At 48.7% G+C, this 11,265-nt stretch overlaps 1 protein-coding gene across 1 annotated transcript; it reads right to left on the bottom strand.

Moving 5' to 3' along the window:
• Positions 1-994: 994 nt before the first annotated feature.
• NATD1 (N-acetyltransferase domain containing 1) lies at positions 995-10,547 on the bottom strand. The gene is made up of 4 exons (XM_081965685.1): positions 10,097-10,547; positions 7,010-7,128; positions 2,500-3,533; positions 995-2,401 (listed from the first exon to the last, which is right to left on the bottom strand). The coding sequence occupies exons 1-3, from the start codon at positions 10,194-10,196 to the stop codon at positions 3,417-3,419; spliced, it is 336 nt and encodes a 111-aa protein (XP_081821811.1). The 5' UTR covers positions 10,197-10,547; the 3' UTR covers positions 995-2,401; positions 2,500-3,416.
• Positions 10,548-11,265: the final 718 nt, after the last annotated feature.

The following is an 11,265-nucleotide window of genomic DNA, read 5'->3' as shown; positions in this document are numbered from 1 at the left end:
GACTTCCAGTGTTGGGGCATTCACAATTTCTGGAGGCAAGCTGTTCCACTGATTAATTGTTCTCACTGTCAGGAAATTTCTCCTCAGTTCTAAGTTGCTTCTCTCCTTGATTAGTTTCCACCCATTGCTTCTTGTTCTACCCTCAGGTGCTTTGGAGAATAGTTTGACTCCCTCTTCTTTGTGGCAACCTCTGAGATATTGGAATAATGCTATCATGTCTCCCCTAGTCCTTCTTTCTCTTAAGCTAAACATACCCAGTTCCTGCAACCGTTCTTCATATGTTTTAGTCTCCAGTCCCCATATGATGGCTTAGCATTGGCCTATGAATCTGTCCAAACAACAGTCCTTTTGGCTGCCTCTGGACCTCACATTGAAAAGTTCCTCTATCTAGAATAATGATTGATGATATTGATTGAATAGATGATGAGAGAGAGGAGAGTAGGAGAAAGAGAGGGAGAAAGAGGAGAGGTGGGGGGGGAGAGAAAGAGAAGGGGGAGAAAGAGGAGAGGGGAAAGAGAGGAGTGAGAAAGGAGTGAGGGGGGAGAAAGGAGAAGAGGGGGAGAAAGAGAAGGAGAAAGAGGAAGAGGTGAAAGAGAGGAAGAGGAGAGAGGGAGAAAGGGGAGAGTGAGAGGAGAGGGGGAAGAAGAAGAGAGGGGAGACAGAAGAGAGGGAGGAAAGACAAGGGGAGAGAGGGGAGAGAGAGAAGAGGGGGGAGAAAGAGGAAGGAGACAGGAGAGAGCAGGAGAAAGAGAAGAGGAGAAAGAGGGAGAGTAGAGAAGGAGAAAGAAGAGAAGAAAGAGAGAGGAGAGGGGGAGAAAGAGGAGAGAGAGAGGAGAAAGGGGAGGGAGGGAGAGAGAGAGAGAACGAACCCTCCAGTCTTTGGCATAAGTGAATCTGGGTCCTTTTCCATTGTCTGTACAAGTCCCAATCCCACCAAAAGCAAGTGATAACTTTAGCGACCAAACACCTTAGCCACACTTTTTACCAAATTACATTTCATGCAACAGGGTCAGACTTTTATTAATAACACAACCCGGAGGAGGAAGAAAATATTAAAAGCACACATGTACACCAACCGGAAAGGTCACAGTTTAAGAAATCCTGAGGTCAGAAAGGCACATAGAATAAGGATGAAAGTAATCCCACAGAGCCAGCCAGCCCCCCCTTCCCCTCCTCCGAATCTTCTAAGCTGATGAGTTGGTGGCAGTTGGTCCTTGAGGCTGGGCCCTGGGGGGCTTGAAGCTCTATGTGCCCACCTGGACTCCCCACCCGCAATCTAACAATAAAGAGGTGCTTCATCCGTGCCCCGTTCTTCCTCCAACAGATCCCAGAAGTATTTTTTTTTCCTTCCCAAAGTTCTGCTCAAAGTTTCATTCCCCCCCCCCCCCAATTTGGCCTCTTGCAGAGAAGTTGGGACTTCCATGAATCTCTAGCCAGTTCAACCACAGCTGGAATTCCACCACCTCTGAGACAGACCAAAGCTGCGCTGAAGACACTTACAACTGAGATACTCCCATAGAGTGAAAAAAAACAGGGGGGGGCCTCCATTCCACCACCTTGGACTTTGTGAGTCCTTCAAGGATAAGGATTTGATCGCTATCCCCCCACCCCCTGCCGCCCTTGGAAGACCCTTGTCCCTCTGCAACGCAAAAATTTAAAACTGCAGAAAAGTGAAGGGTTCTCCCCCCCCCATCGCCCAAATTAAAAGCATCAGGGTTAATAAACAAAAAAAAATCTCAGTAAGTTCCACAAACTTTTTTGCTAAACTTTTTTGCTGAACTTCTTTGCCTCGCGGAAGAAAACTGGAGCCTTTCTGAAATATTGCATTTCAGGCTGACCTTTGCAAGCTTCTCTCTTCAGCCCAGGAAAATATTCCCATCGTATTTAGGATACTTCATCTCTCTCCTCCTCCTCAGCACCCAAGAGTATTTTCTAGATATGGAGGGCGTAGAGACAACTGAAGACAACGGAGGGGCCATGACAGTTATCAAACGGTAAGGAGGAGAAGTGTCAAGTGTTCGAATTGTACGACAAGCAAATCCTTCCAGGTGCCACCTTCCTATTAAACCTCATTTCCCCAGTGCGGGCACCCTCTGAACTGGCCCCAAGTGATGGAAACTGTATTCCTAGACCTTTGGAGGCTGCTTGGCTAGGGACAATAGGACTAAATAAACACCCACCCACCCCCAATTTAGGATTGGGGGGGGGGTGGGGGAAGAGAACAGGAAACAGAAGGCGATTACAGCTTCCTTGCAAAATCTTACTGTATTATCTTGCACGCCATTGCAATCTAAAGAGGCAACTTTGACAGTCGTCTCACTCTTGGATATGCAATGTTTCAACAGGAGCATCCAACCGTGGCAACTTTAAGACTTGTGGGGATTCTGGGAGTCGAAGTCCACTAGTCTTTAAATTAGTTGCTGAAGTTGGACAACCGGAAGACTGGTGGACTTCGACTCCCAGAATCCCCACAGGTCTTAAAACTTGCCAAGCGTGGACTTCCTAGCTTAATAATAATCCTATCAGGGGCCCACTTCTATCCCACTATTCTGACCCACTCTTCCCAGGACCCCTGGCTGTCCCTGCCAGAAGCGAAGGGTTGAAGAAATGAAGACGTTCGATCCAAGAGAACCAAACTTCCCCCCCCCCTGCCCCCGGAGTAGACTTCTTTTGTTTCACTCCCTCTTTCCCTTGAGCCAGGGGAGATTGAGAAGGGAAGAGAGATCCCACCAAAACGAGATAAATAGCAGTGCCAACCCATTCCTCAAAATGTCCGTAGAAACCACCTAAGCTTCTCCTTCACACACCTTCACCCCAAAACACCCAACACGTTGCCCTGTTTGTGAGCTAAGTTGAGCCAGCGTCCCCGTGGAAAGTCCTTTCTTCATGTCCGTCCGTGCTTCGGCAGGGTGGTGAGATCCCATGGCAGGAGCTCAACGTTGATTGGACCGCTTGTATCCGGCTCCATGTTTATCCCACCGCGTGGCCGCACGATCAACCTAGCCAAGGGTTCAAAGACACCCTGATAGCTCGGCTTCTGTCTTCTCCATGCTGCCCCAGAAGAAGACCGGCGAAGCGGACTTGCTTTAGCTCAAACCTCGTTGAAAACCAGACCCACCCCATGGCCTTCTACACCGCCACAAGTTCACCCCACTGGCAGGAGGTTGGATTTTTGCCCCAGGGGGTTTCCCTGCCAAAGAGAAAAAAGGCAAATTCAGACTGTAAAATTCTCGGTCAGCCGGACGGCTTTGAAGCACGGTTGAGAAATCACGGCATCTGGTTTGTTTGTTTTTTTCCAAAAGCAGGGCCTCTGAGCATGTACAGAGGCAGGCGAGGGTGTCCCCGTGAGAGCTTTTGAGGCCAGGGCGAGTCACTAGAAGAAGGGCCAGGCGGCCATCTCCAAGCAAGGTTCTGTGTTAAGACTGCAAACGTTCCATGTATTGGGGCAGTGGATTCTCCTTGACGTATTTCTGGATATACCAGCAAGTGAGGTGAGCTTTCAGATCTTCCTCCACCACGAAGTCCAATGCGGCCTGACAACAAAGAGGAGAAAGAAACAGAGTTAGCCTCTGAAATAGAGGTAGTTCACAAATGACAACCACAACCGGCATTAGAGATTCTGTTGCAAGGAGTGGATTTATGTGAAAATAATAAATGCGAAATGCCACTCACGTGACATCACAAAATCTCCTGAACCGTAAAGCCTACAAATTTGAAATATGGCACGTATGTGTCCTCTTGGCTTCTAAATGCTCGCTAAGAAAGGATTTTTTCAAAACAACCATCAGATCATTAGTATTTCTGATAGTATTATTAACATGCTCTGATGCTAAGGAGTTAAGACGTTCTACTCCCCCTCCCCACCTGAAAATAACTCTATTCCAACTGCCACTTGGGTGTGGCCAGCGCGTGACTCATCCGGCCTATGGGCTGGGAGTTTGGAGAGGAACCTGAGGGAGACAAGGGAATAAGATAGGAGGGGCCTCTGTGGGGCAAGCCTGAGGGAGAGACGGGGAGAGTGAATTCTGCTCATTCACATCCAGCAAAGTCTTTCAAGGGAGGATTTATAGTCACAGACCTTCTCTGGCTTGGAGAGCTGCCAGGTCAATATCTGCAAAACCTGGCAAGGGGTCTCGGAGAGTCATGAAACAACTAAGCGAACTAATTGTCTCCTGCAAACTCCACTCCCCTTTCGCTCCTCTTTTATTCCCTCTGGGAGGGGCCATTCATCGTCCACCTGTGACCTTCCTCCCAAGTCGACCCCCGTTCTTCAGCTGTTCCTTTCGTCTGGCAACTCTGCGCATGCGCACACTGGGAACAGGCTCCAGCTGTTGGTCTGCCTCACAGATGTCTGACTCTGAAGGCAGCTGATAACTGGCATACGGCCCTGGCCCCCTCTCTGCCTCCGACACAGAGCCCTCATCAGAGCCTTCCCCAGACTCCAGGACTGGCCCAGGTTCCTCCCCAACCTCCTCACTGTCCGAATCTGCTGCCAGCTGTGCTGGCGGGCCAAAACAGGCTTAGACCCAATATTCTCTAGCAATTTTGCCTTCTGCTAGCCCAAATGTGTAGGCGTGGACTCCTCCTGCCCCAACTCCAGCTTCTGAATCATCATAAATAATCCAACCATCTTGGAGGAAGGTGTGACTCCCTGTTGCCCAATCTTCTTCCTGGCCACAACAAGCATTAGCCAAACCTGAGCAAAAGTCATCCCAGGTCATGGTTTCCATCCAAGCTTTTAGAGACTCTGTGCCCAGTCTTTCCTTGCACAGCACCTCATTTGGAAAAAAAGTTACATGGCAGCTTTCCAAGCTAGATAAGGTCTGTGGTCATAAATACTCCTTTGAAAGACTGTTTTGCCAGGGCTTTGCTGAATGTGAATGAGAGGAATTCACGTTCGTTTAATAAAAGGGGTTTTGTCGGAATCTGCTTCGTGCCTTTTGGGGAAGCCTAGCTCCGAACACTTTTTATGTAGATCAAGGAAACCATCCTCGGGAAGAAGAACAGACCAGCTCAGAGGAGATCAAAGAAAACCAGGACGCAGAATCAAGAATCAAGATCCTAGCAAAACCATAACGGGCCTCTTAAGGATCAGAATTTGCAAGCCAAAGAGGCTTATCCATCAATTGCGGATTGTGAAGCAAGTTCAATCCCCCCCTTTGGAGCCCCCAGCTTGTAATCAGCTCTGGACCGGTTTCTCCACGCTCATTAGCTACTTTAACGAACAAAGGCCGGAGGATAATACAAGGAATCAGCAGCGAAAGTCCAACAAGGCAATTTTGATGGGAGCGGCTGAAACGCTGCTGGACAACAGCTATAAAATCCATGCGCATAGACGGAAATTAAACCAAGAAAATTTTATTTTTTTCAGAGGGAAGTGCAGTGGTCCCTGGTCCAGCTTGCTCCAAATGTGTGGGATTTTCATTTCCAGTTTTTCTCAACCAGCCTGGAGAATCCGAGGTGCCCGGGCCAGTGGCTGAACCTCTCAATGGGATTTACGATTTTTTTTTTTAAACAATCGCTTGAAAGAAAAGACGGTTAGAGCTAGAAAATCAGATTTGCATCGTGTCGGTTTCAATACGCTAGGAGAACATTCTATTCCATGTGTGGATTTCAGCCAGCCAACAAGCTTGGCTGAGACAGCGTTAATGTGAGCTTTGGGTCATCAACCTTACTGGGTGAATTTTCCTTCAGTTGGTGGCAATAAAATGGATTTAAACAAACAAAAAAACCACCTTCTATTTTGGAAATGTCTTTGGAAGCGACAGGTTTAACAAATGCCAAGTTTAATCTCTTTTTTAATTGCACTTTTCTAGGAATTAATACTCTGGTTCTAAAAAGAAAAAATGCCCAAAATATGTACAATAAAATTTTATTTCCCTCCCTCACAAAGGTATAGTAGAGTTAATCCACCAAAGTACAAATAGAAAAAAAAACTAAAGGTAAAGATTCCCCTCGCACATAGGTGCTAGTCGTTCCCAACTCTAGGGGGAGCTGCTTATCTCCGTTTCAAAGCCGAAGAGCCAGCGATGACCGAAGATCATGTGGCTGGCATGACTAAACACCAAAAGAGCACGGAACGCTGTTCCCTTCCCACCAAACATGGTTCTTATTTTTCTACTTGCATTTTTACGTGCTTTTGAACTGCTAGGTTGGCAGAAGCTGGGACAAGTCACAGGAGCTCACTCGGTGACAGGGCACTAGGGATTTGAACGCTGAACTGCCGACCTTTCTGATCGACAAGCTCAGCACCTTAGCCACTGAGCCATCGCGTCTCTGGCAAAATATAGATCCATGTATCTCAATCTTAGCAACGTTGAGGTGGGTGGGCTTCAACTCCCAGAATTCTCCAGCCATCAAGGAATTCTGGGAGTTGAACTTAGTATATCTTAAATTTGTCAAGGTTGAAAAAAGTTAAAACTAGACTTTAACATGCCCCAAAACTGTGTTCAGTGCGCCAGGTTCCATGAGTCTCAAAGGAGTTGAGTACCAAGGTACGGCTGTATTATTAAGGCATCTATTCATTATTTATTAATTGGGAGGTATGCTAAATAATTACTTTAAAATATTAAACAGTGAATGAACGTTGATTATTATAATAATCATTGGTTCTTGTTTAAGTAATTGCTGCTTGTAAGAAACAACCTGTCAGGTGTGAACACAGGAAGGTCCAATTATATTGATTTATTGATACTCTTGCCTATGCAAATAAATCTTCTCAACTAAGGATCCAATCAGGATCCATGGAATTCAAGGGCGGTTGGACTTAGCCTGCTTGTGACTACATAGGGATTCTAAGCCAATTCCCCTTTTGACTCCGCCCCCTCAGGTTCGGCTACTCCTTCTCCTACAAAACCTTTACATTCCCTGCACGGTATGTAAATCTTTGTGGGTGTATTCAGAAAAAAGACAACTTAGAATTAATTAAATGGGAAAGCAGAAATCCTCCCCCCCCCTCCCGAAGACCTCATGTTTCTCTTTCAGGAAGGGCAACCAAGCTAATCCATACCTTGGCCAGATGTTTTGCGATTCCTCTGCCCCTGTAGGTATCTGGGACTTCTGTATGTTGAAGATCCACCACCCTCTTCCCTACGTATTCATACAACAGGACCGCTTTATCATGGCAGCCTGCAAATGGAAAGAAAAACCATGTCACACCAGACACCCACACCCAGAAAATTTAAAATACGGTACATGTTCTGACCGAGGCTTCCCAGGAGCATGAAGCAAACTCCTGGTCCCGACAAAAAAACCCTCTTATTAACTGACTGTGAATTCTGCTCCTTCACATCCAGCAAAGTCTTTCAAGGGAGGATTTACAGTCACAGACCTTATCTGCCTAGGAGAGCTGCCAGGCTGATATCTGCAGACCTTGGCAAGGAGCCTCGGAGAGTCACGAACCAATGAAGCGAACTAATTGTTCCCTGCAAACTCCACTCCCCTTTCGCTCCTCTTTTATTTCCTCTGGGAGGGGCCATTCATCGTCCACCTGTGGCCTTACTCCCAAGTCGACGCCTGTTCTTTAGCGGTCAAAAAAACGGACTGCTAAAGAACAGGTCCAAAAAACGGCCTCAAATAGTCCAAAACAGTGCTTTGCCTTTTGGTGCTTTGGAAAATAATTTGACCACCCTCGTCTTGGGAGGAGACCCTCAAATATTGGAACACTGCTCTCATGTCTGTCTGAATCATGAACTTTGAATCAAGCCAGCCTAACTCTGGAGAACTTTCCTAAACCTGAGCCAAGAAATCCAAGCATATGTTGTTCTGGTTATCTCCTCCCACCCACCCCTCAAATGCTCCGTTCTTGTATAAATACGGCTAAAAGACGCCATTCGTACTCTCTGACCATCTCTCTTCCCAACCAAACGGAATTCAAGATGACTTTACCGCCTCCCTCCCCCCCCAAAAAAATCTTTTCAGCTGAAACAAAACCTTTGGAGAGAAACAAACCCCAAACGCACTTGATTTATAGGTCGGGCAGATTTCCTTTGCAATCCGTCACTATGGAACTATTTTAACCTTGTGCTATTTAAGGAAAGCTTGATTCCTTTGGCTGCTGGAGCCCCCTTCCAGCCTACAAAATTCATTCGCTCTTTACTTTCACCCATTGTCCAAAGACCGTCGATCGTTCGCAGCCATGCCAGGCCCAAGAGGAAAAGAAGACAAATGCTGTGTATTTCTATTTTCAGCCGTTTAGCGGCCCTACGGGCTGCATTCATTTTCCGAGTTGTTTATCTGTTTTAACGCAGCCTGCCGTTGGAATGAAACAAGCACAAACTTTAACAAAAACTGCCAACTTTTAAAAAGTGAGCAGCCGCAAGGAAAACGAAGAGAGTTTGAAAGAGACTCTTTAGCTCCCGTGTACGACGTGCATTAGCTCAAGCATAACACTATACCAGAAACTAATTTGCACTTCCTATTAAACCATGGTTTAACTACCGATGCAAAACATTAAATAAAGGCCAGGAGGCTGATCTAAGTCAAAACCTTTAAGCCACAAATCACACAGGCTAGGTTGGTATATATTTTGCTAAACCCCGTTTTTTTTCAAACGTGGAAACTTTTCAAGATGGCTGGACTTCAACTCCCAGAATTCGTCAGCCAGCTGTGTCTGCCTCCCAACTATAAATCCAATTTATTGGGTTTCTTTCTCTCCAAAGGTTTCTGTCAGCTGAAAGCTAGGCCAGCTGGGGAATTCTGGGAGTTGAAGTCCACCCATCTGAAAAGTTTCCATCTTTGACTAAACACAGTGCTAACTCACCGTGGGATGGGCTTGGTTTAACTCCATTCAGCAAATCCAGAGTCTTTGTAAGATTAGCCATCACAGCTGGGCTCATGACAACAAGGGAGCCAAGGGCAGCAGCAAGCTATGATTTAGCACAGGGGTGTCCAAACTTGGGAACTTTAAAGACTTGTGGACTTCAACTCCCAGAATTCCCCAGCCAGCCGGCTGGGGAATTCTGGGAGTTGAAGTCCACAAGTCTTAAAGTTCCCAAGTTTGGACAACCCTGGTTTAGCAGAAGGGGAAGGCTTCAGAGGCCTTGAACCAAGCCAGCATTTGGCGGCTTTCCAAGCCTCCCAAAGTCAGTTTAGTAACAGGAACAAGAGTTGGGAGGGACCTTGGAGGTCACCTAGACCAACCCCCTGCTCAGGCATACCTGTGCTAGAGATTCGAACCGCTGACTTTTCTGATCGACAAGCACAGTGTCTTAGGTCACTGAGCCATCTAATCTGATCAATCAAAGCCAGCCCCCTCCCCCCCCCAAGCTGTCAACCCTTCAGTACAGGACTCTCGAGTCACCAAACCAGGAGACTCTCTTCAGCAAGCGCCAGCCAGCCACCCACCCAAATCAATCCAGGAGGTCTCAAAGCGGAGCATAGCAGAGGATTAATAAGCGTCCAAGGCCGCGTCGAGAGGCCAGGTTTTAAAAATAGAAAGTGAAGGGGAGGAAAAAGGCAGGAGGCTTCCCTCCCCCCCCCCACAACTAACCCAGTAAGGTGCGCCCGGGGACGCCCGGTTGCAAAAACGACGGCCGCTTTTGAAATCAATGTCTTTTCAATTCCCCAATTTCCTATTAATCTCCGGGTTTTCCTTGTGGAGGGGGGGGGGCGTAGAGGGAGGGAAGGTGGGGAGTTTAAGCAGCCACCTTTCCTCCGCTGGGCAGTCCCCTCCCCTCCTTGGCTTCATCGAACCCCCCACCCCAAACCCACCCGGTAGGGCTTGCTTGCAACTCCCCCTCCCCAATTTCCTTTTAATCTCCGGGATTTCCTTGGTGGGGGGTGGGGATAGAGGGAGGGAAGGTGGAGAGCTTAAACGGCCACTTTTGCTCCGCTGGGCAACCCCCTCCCCTCCTTGTCTTTAATCAAGCCCCCCTTCCCACCCCACCCGGCAGGGCTTGCTTGCAACCCCCTCCCCAAATTCGGATGGCTTTGCCGAATCAGCAGCCATAGGGGGGGGGTTCTGCCCTGCCAGGTGGCGAACAAAAGACCCCCCTCCTCGCTCCATTGCAGTGCCAGAGGGAGGGGGCCAGGAAGGGAACCCCCGTGGTGGTGGGGGCTTCCCCAAGCTTTTTTTCTCCCCCCCCCGGGCCCTTACCGTTCAAGCGGACGGTGAACTGCCTCCGCTTCCGATCGTGCTCCACCTGGATGGGGAAGCCGCCGGGCTCCAGCAGGTTGAGCGGAGCCGCCTGCGCCATGGAGGAAGCCCCGGGCCTTTCCCCCCCCAACAAGCCGCCCTCCCAGCCCGCGGCCGCTTCGCCTTTGTCCGCGCGTGGTGGGGAAGGGCTCGGAAGGGGAGCCCGGGGGAGGGGAGGGGGAGGGAGGAGAGGGTGGAATTGGGGGTAGGGGGGTCCCCCAATACGGATCAATCAATCCTCAGCTGTCAGCTGCCAAGGGGAGCGAGCCTCCTGCGCTTCTCCGGCCAGGGAACTTCGTCGTGGGAAGAAGAAGAAAAAAAGAAGGGGGAAAAATATCCACTCCGGCCGCGAAGCCCGCAAAGGAGCCGAAGCAGCGAAGAAGGAGATCAAAGGCAAGGGGATAAAAGCGCAGGAAATCAGCTGTGGGGTCACGTGGCCGCCGGGCGCCCAATGGGCGGCCCCGCGCTTTTGTTTTGATACATTCCGTTCGATTCTTTTAAAGGAGCCGCGTTTCCCTGCCTGGCCTCCCCCTTTTGGGGTTGGGGGGGGGGGTTGAATAGATGAACGGAGTTGGAAGGGACCTTGTAGGTCATCTAGTCCAACCCCCCCTCTCAAGCAAGAGACCCTACACCGTTTCTGACAGATGGACGCATTGCACGGATGATGTTACTTAGTTTGGTAATAAAACGTCTTGCAGCAAACGTCTTGAAGAAAAGCATCAAGCTCACAAGGCACTAAGAATTCCACAGTCCTCCTCCTCCTCTTCCTCCTCTCTACAAACCCCACTCCCTTTTAGCACTGATGATGTTACCTAGTTTGCAGTGGTGACATTCAAAATTTTTTACTACAGGTTCTGTGGGCGCGGCTTGGTGGGCATGGCAGTGGAAGGATACTGCAAAATCCCAATTCCCTCCCCACTCTGGGGCCAGCCAGAGGTGGTATTTGCCGGTTCTCCGAACTACTCAAAATTTTCGCTACCGGTTCTCCAGAACTTGTCAGAACCTGCTGAATTTCACCCCTGCTAGCTTGGTAATAAAACGTCTACAAGAAAACCACCAAGCTCAGAGGGCACCAAGAACTTCTGAGGGGAATTCTGGGAACTGAAGTCCAAAGTGCTGATAAGGAATTC

The sequence above is a fragment of the Natrix helvetica genome, assembly GCF_964273705.1.
Source record: "Natrix helvetica genome assembly, chromosome: 13".
Classification (NCBI taxonomy): domain Eukaryota; kingdom Metazoa; phylum Chordata; class Lepidosauria; order Squamata; family Natricidae; genus Natrix; species Natrix helvetica.
This window is presented reverse-complemented; position numbering and strand designations above follow the sequence as displayed.

Excerpts from the sequence above, each read along its gene's own strand:
- NATD1 (XM_081965685.1), bottom strand. The coding sequence starts at position 10,196 with ATGGCGCAGGCGGCTCCGCTCAACCTGCTGGAGCCCGGCGGCTTCCCC. Across the intron at positions 7,129-10,096 it reads GTTCACCGTCCGCTTGAACG|GCTGCCATGATAAAGCGGTC; the intron begins GTAAGGGCCCGG and ends TTCCATTTGCAG. Across the intron at positions 3,534-7,009 it reads TCGCAAAACATCTGGCCAAG|GCCGCATTGGACTTCGTGGT; the intron begins GTATGGATTAGC and ends CTTTGTTGTCAG.